Source organism: Monopterus albus, unplaced genomic scaffold, assembly GCF_001952655.1.
Source record: "Monopterus albus unplaced genomic scaffold, M_albus_1.0 scaffold21.1, whole genome shotgun sequence".
Classification (NCBI taxonomy): Eukaryota; Metazoa; Chordata; class Actinopteri; order Synbranchiformes; family Synbranchidae; genus Monopterus; species Monopterus albus.
Window position 1 is genome coordinate 591,014 of NW_018127901.1, and position 6,988 is coordinate 598,001.

Below are 6,988 nucleotides of genomic sequence, written 5' to 3' on the forward strand. Positions count from 1 at the left end.
CAAAGGCCAACAGATCATTAGCCTGGACAGCAAAATACATGAAAACAGGCAGTATAGGTCCTCTACATGTGAAAGACATAAGGTCATTTCTGTATAAAATTTGGTGCAGAGCTTAAATTAGCTCCCATTAGACTTTCCAAAGCTGACCAGTGGCTGGCCTGTGCACATGTTTTGGTTAGTTAGTTTCACTTTGAATGAAACCTTACATTTTCCAGTTTGTCCTGGAGCAGGAATCTGAAGCAACACGCTCACTTCCTACGAACCTGTTTTTAACTCTTTTGTTGGCATATCTCTTTGCAAAAAGAACAATCTTGATGCAAGCTAGCTTAGCAACAAGCTAACAAACTAGCTGTGCTTCCACATTTTTGTTACCCTCCATTTACTAAGTTTTGTTTTGACATACTTGCTAGTAAAGTAGCTAACCATCTTGCAAAGCTAGTAAATCTAGTTTAATACTGCTAGTAACTGAGTTCTCACTAGTTTCCGGTGTTACCAATGGCACATGAAGAAATTGCGACCAGTGATGGATTGTCTCTAAGCAGCAAGTTTCAAAGCATTTTTGTGACACGAACTGGTATTAACAGCTTCCAGAAGGGATGGACATGAATCTACAAACTGGTGATTTAGAGAATGGTAAAAACATGCAGTTAACTGTTTAAAACATGTAAAAGCAGCAGTTCTGGTTCAACAGACTGACTCATCAGTGTGGACAAAGAGGCTATGCAAACAACACTCAGCTCTATGTGGAGGCAGACCTACAGTACGTCATGCATGTAACAAAACACGGACAGTATTTCCTATCTGAACAGTTTAGAACAACTAAAGTACACACACAGTCACCTGTCAGCTGCTCGGACTGCAGGTGAAGCTCAGCACTTTACAGCTGATTCAAATAATGCCACTGGTGTATCAACATTCGCTCTCAGATCAGTGTTTATTCACAGCCAGAAAACCCTGCCATAGTCTAAACCAGTTAAATTCAGTAAATGTAGCCATCTAAATAGAATGCACTTCTCTTAAATGCTTTGGCCCACCCATAAAACACCTTTAATACAAGAAGCATTTTGTCGGCAGTTTGGTTTGCGGCTTTGAATAAAAACAGGATCCTCGAATCTCAAGTCAAGCACAGACATAAATTGTTCTAGCACCAAAAACATCAAAAGAAACCAGTCAACGCAGATCTTAGATTAAAATATGAATTATTACAAAGTAAAGTGATCAAATACTGCTGTAGCTACATCAAGAGCTGGGACCTTCAGCATCAGATCCCTTCTTTACACCGTTTCTCTGGGAATGTGGACGAAGCACCTCCTTCATTAGATCCACTGTCTTTCTGTTGCTGGAGGATCATCTGAAGCTCGTTTTTGAGCACTTTCCATTGGGAGTGGCACCCAACGGTGATTTAAGTTTGGACTCTGGCATTTTGACTTTTATGGGCGGTCACTCTAGAGGAAACTTAATTTGAACTCACTGGCTGTTACAGCCTAATGAGCTTAGTGATGAAACAGTCTTGATAAATCACTCAATCAACTGAGCAATTTTACCTTCAAATTACAAATCATTCCTTCACATAATCAGTAATGCCATCGTTATCATTTAGTTATCATTTATATTGGTAATAATTACAGTATTTAATTATTAAAAATTAGTTGTGAGCTAACTGCTTGGCCACCAGCTCACAAAGCTGGTTCTGGGCTCGTTTTCCCGTCTGTGTTCCCACATTTTAGTTATTGAAACCCAAAGTAAGTTTAGTTCTGGCCCTGTGGCCTGTTGGTTAGCCTGCTAGTAAACGAGCTAACGAGCTCACCAATCTACTAGTGTTTTCCTGCTGCAGTGTCCAGTGCTACCTGTGACTGCAGCGCCACAGTTTGTCTCCACATTTTTGGGTATAAACTCTCAATTCACGTATACTATATTGGATTAACCTAAAATTAAATGTGTTTTGTTTGAGTTTTGTTTTGGAGCCTCACACAATCTATTCTTTATTTTTTATCTAGTTATTATCATCTTGCATGAACAAATCTTTTCTATTGTGATAATTTATTAACATTATTACAAGATGATAATCTGTGGTAAAACAATGTGGTCAGCACTGACAGTATACACCCTCTTTACAGCTGGTGGTCCAAGTAAAAGCAGCTAAACTAGTTTAGAGTCATGCTGAAGGATTAAAGTTTCTGTTGAAACGCCAGCTGCTTTACACTGCACTGCTCAGACTGATCTTTTTATTTTAATCAGTTTCTTGACTTGTGAAATTTCCAGTTTCATAATGATGGTGCACAGAGATCACTGTGGTTTCATAAAATTGGGGATTTCTATAATTTCCTTTGCGTGCTCTTTAGCTTTGGAAAGCTTCACCACAACACCAGTGTTGTGACGACACACTAGACAAGCAGAAGTGAGCCAGTTCAGCATCCCAGGAGATTTCTGGTCTAGGTTAACATAACATGGTAGCAGCTTTTTAAGCTTTTCCTCTTCAGTCTCTTCAAGAGTGTGTCGGTATTCGATTTCAACATATCTTTGACTACAAACCAACATCAAGGTCGCAACCACTCTATAGCTGCACAATGTTTGTTACAAGTAGTTATTACAACGTATGAGCAGACACTGAGTCTGCTGCTACTAACTGTACACATACTGCACATATGGACAGAAGGTTAACAACCTCTGGAAAATACTGTTCTACATTATTTGTTCCAGCTCAGAGCTTATCCATACTGGGAAATTGTCAAAGTTCAATAACAATCTATGCAGAAATTCTATTATGAATGTATTAGACAGTTACTGTCTTGTGTTAACAAGTAGAAATGTACATTTTAGGTGCTGAATATTAACCATGGTTCTTGTCAGTTATGTAACTGAGAAGAGTATAGTCAGCAGGATGGAAAGGCAATGCCAACATGAGGTGATCCCGGCTGTAAAAACTAAACTTCATTCTCCAGGCCGATCTCTGGCCCGTCAGCGTCGCTACAAGCTACATGAGTGAAATCACAGCTGGCTGCTAAGACCTAAATGGCTTCCCCAGTGCAGCAGGAAGAAGGTGAAAGGCAAGACACCAACATTCAGGTGGGTCGGTCACTGGAGGACGGACTCTCCGAACGTCCGTCCTTCACGCCAGCCGATGATTTCTTCTGTTTCTGCTTGGACTTCCTCAGCATCCGGACCTGGAGACAGCAGGAGACACACATAAACTATACCAAACTAACTACCGGTAGGTGGACATCAGCAAACTACAGGATCAAAAACCACAAAACCAAATACAGATTATTTATAGGTCTAGACAGGACAAACTACAGATAAACAGGTAAACCGAGAATATATTAAACTACACGAAACTGTAGAACATATTAAGCCAGAGGCAAACTGCAATTATACACAAACTAAACTACAGCCAAACAAGAGAAGTACAGGTAATCCAAGGGCGTACACAGAATATACCAAACTATAGACTACTTACAGGTATACGCTGACTAAACACACAGTATACTAGACATACTGTGTACAAATAACATGTCATGCTGCAGATGACTGACTGGTACACACAGAATACATCTACCTCCAAATAACCTTCAGGATGCATGATGATGATCTATGAATAAAGTACAATTTCATGCAGACTATACCAAACTGTAGCTAAACAACAAAACTGCACAATACCAATATACAAGTACACACAGAATACACCAACTCAAGTAAACTGCAGGTATGGCCAACATATATCACACTAGAGATCACTACCAAACTACAGATAAACTACAAGAGTATACAGCACAAAGTTAAAGATTATCTGGAGGTACACACACATTTGACCAAAGAACAGACATATTATAGGTATAGAAAGAATAAATGGAAGTACAGGTAAACTATAGGTATACTCAGAACATAGTGAATAACATGTAGGCACAGAATAAAATACACCAAACTATGTATAAAGCACTTTTTAGCTACAGATTGTTTGCACAGAATAAACCAAACTAAAGATGAAGTGCATTAATTCATTGCATTAATAAAGATACATAAAAGGATAAAAGCCAAATGGGATAAAACGGGACGTTATTTTCTTGAGAAAACACACGGAAACAAGATAAATGAAAGAAGAAAGTCAAGTTGAAGGTGTTCAGACCAAGTCAGTAAACAACAGGAGAAAGAAGTGAGACAGACAAAAGGAGAGACAAATCTAAGTAACAGCGCTGACCTTCGGACCAGCAGCAGAGATGATGATGTGTCCCGGCGGCTGGATCCACGGTTCTCCGTCCACCTGGACAGGTATGGGTTTTCTTACTGTCAGCCTGATGTAGTTCCCTTGAGCAATACGAATCCCGGACCGCAGGCCGCTCTGCACCTGGCCCTGCACATACACGCACACAGCCACACGGCTGAGAGCTCTTCTCATTGTCATGACTCATCAGTTCCTTATCTTAATCTTGTGGTTAGTGCCATCAAACGTTTTTGTCAAACTAATTCTTTCATTCATTTCAGTCTGAACATCTTCATTGATGTTCCTGTTTTATGGAGTTGTTCATCATGTTCCTTTGTTTACACATCTTAAACTAAACTTGGCTGGATGTCATCAATCCCTGTTATGTACAGTCACTTCACTATATTGTGCTGTAGATTTAATTTTAATTGGATAAAATGACCTGCAGTTGATTTGTCATAATGGGCAGAAACCAGCGTTTACATTAAAGCTACAACACAAAAGGTGTCCAAAAAGTGACAGGGTCTGAACACTGTCTCAGGAGGTAGAGCGGTCACCCCTTGACTGGAAGGTCAGCGGTTCGATTCCCGTTCTACCCAGTCCACACGTCGAAGTGACACTTAACCCCAAGTTGCTCCTGACCGCCATCGGTGTGTGTGAGTTGGCACCGCAGATGGCTGCCTGTACCGCAGACAAATTCCTTGTGTGCCTAACATGCCAATAAAAGTGATTAAGTCAAAAACACTTAAGTTGTAGTCGTCTTCCTGTTTATTCAGTGTAACTGTTCAGTCCGTCTGCACAAGCTGCTGTGTATCAGGCGTATGTGCTCTAGGTGTCTTTGTGAGAACGTTAATTTTTATAAGAAGAAGTTGTGACTCTCACCATGTGGACGACCCCAGTGACCCCAACCACCTCCAGCAAACCATCATCGATGCTTGGTTTCTCATAGCGGCCGTCGACCTCTGACCCCCAGAGATCGGCACCAGAACCCCAACTACACAAACACACAGGAAGGTGAATACGAGGCCATACAGTCCTGCTGTGAGCTGTATGTGTGTGTGTGTGTGTGTGTGTGTACACCTGGTAACCACCTGGGGATGTTGAGGAAGATCAGTCCCTCTATGTTGGGTAACGGGATGTCGTGAGTGTCCACCTGCAGCTGCAGCTCTTTGTGGAGGCTCCTGGTGGAACTGATCTTCTGCAGACCGACCTTCACATACACACCTTTGTTATGGAACCTGCGGAGGAACAGGGAGCAAAGGGGCTGATGGGAAATGTGGTCTTTCCTTGCAGAGACAAAGACTCATTTTCAAATCGATACTGCAGTTTAACATAACATGATTTTCAAACTGCAACGCTGTGACTGAAGCATGTTTTTTGAGCACCACAGGCTGTAAACAATCAGAGAGGAGCCCCTGCAAGCTTCACGTGGAACCTGCAGAGGACGTGAGTGAGAGTGGATGAAGAAAGACACAAACAAGCTTCACTTTGATGCTGCTAGTCGAACCGAATATGGCCTCGGCAGAACCAAACCCAAATGTCGACGACCAAGAGGATGCACGGCAGGAACAGGCAATGTACCATATGTGCCTGGCTAAGGTAGCAACCACACTCCAACACTCCAGCAGGCCCTGGATGAGGATTTAATGATTAAGAAAAAGCATCTACTAATGCAGCCCCAGCCTCCAGTGGGCCAGCTGCGACGCCCACCAGCCAACAGGCCTCATATCATCATCAGTCTATGTGATGACAGACTCCAATCCAGTGGTGGCTTCCTCTGTTTACTATCTACTATCTTACTATACAGCTTGTCTGCAGTGAGTAACAGAGAAGAAAAGGAGTATTACTCTAAAAAAACACTCAGATTATTTCCCCTTATCATTACTCTGTAGTGAAGTCAAGCGTATACAGTCACCTGCTGGTGAATTTATCCGGTTCGTCCTCTCGGGCCAGGTGGAAATCGAGGCTGAGCTCCGCATCGATGCCGAGACCAAAGTAGTTGTTCATCTGGACGATCTGGGAAACACAGAGCAAGCACATTGACATAATTGTCTGACCTTCACATCACGGTTACAGTCAGTGAATTGAAGTTTCCTTTAGGTTTTGGAGGAGAACAATTCATCTGTTGTTGGTGGAAAACAGCAACGACCGACAGACAGGTACAGCAAACCCCGACTGGCAAAAGACTCAGCTGCCAGGCATGTTTGGGTATTAGATCACAGTGTGTTCGTGTTCTGGGTGTTGGGACCCCGATCCCTCTGCCAGCTAGAGTAGGTTTGTAGATCACAGTGTGTTCGTGTTCTGGGTGTTGGGACCCCGATCCCTCTGCCAGCTAGAGTAGGTTTGTGCTTGTCAGAGCAGGAAAGTCTGCCATGTATTCATGGTGGTCTTCTCCCCAGAGCTCTGTATTAAATAACCTTAAGCCTGTTCTTACGCCTCTGATTCCTGAAGAACAATGTGTGCACATCAGAAAACAACAGTAGACTTTGCCTTTGCTTAATGCTTACTTCTGACAGAGAAACAGATATAACACGACTTTTTTCATGCACATTTATGTGCAAGAAACGACTACAGGGATTAACAGCCCGTCTGGATTCATGCACATATCTCACATGGAATATGTTACTTGGTTATAACTGAAACTGAAGTGTTCAAAGATAGTGAAGACTGAACTGTATAATGAGCAACTTAAAGAACAGACCAACACCAACCAAGCTAAGTGTTAAGCCGCTCCTGACTAGGATGACTTTCAGCTGAGCTTCTTGGTGTGTGTAACTGTATTAGTTGTCA

At 42.1% G+C, this 6,988-nt stretch overlaps 1 protein-coding gene across 1 annotated transcript in view; it reads right to left on the reverse strand.

The window, feature by feature from the left end:
- Positions 1 to 1,180: 1,180 nt before the first annotated feature.
- dgkq (diacylglycerol kinase theta) overlaps positions 1,181 to 6,988 on the reverse strand; it is a 24,634-nt gene continuing 18,826 nt past the window's right edge. The window contains exons 19-23 of the mRNA XM_020594102.1: positions 6,114 to 6,214; positions 5,290 to 5,436; positions 5,081 to 5,192; positions 4,196 to 4,348; positions 1,181 to 3,164 (exon numbers count right to left, since the gene is read on the reverse strand). Coding sequence (XP_020449758.1) covers positions 3,063 to 3,164; positions 4,196 to 4,348; positions 5,081 to 5,192; positions 5,290 to 5,436; positions 6,114 to 6,214 — 615 coding nt within the window. The 3' untranslated portion in view covers positions 1,181 to 3,062. The remainder of the gene's footprint in view (positions 3,165 to 4,195; positions 4,349 to 5,080; positions 5,193 to 5,289; positions 5,437 to 6,113; positions 6,215 to 6,988) is intronic.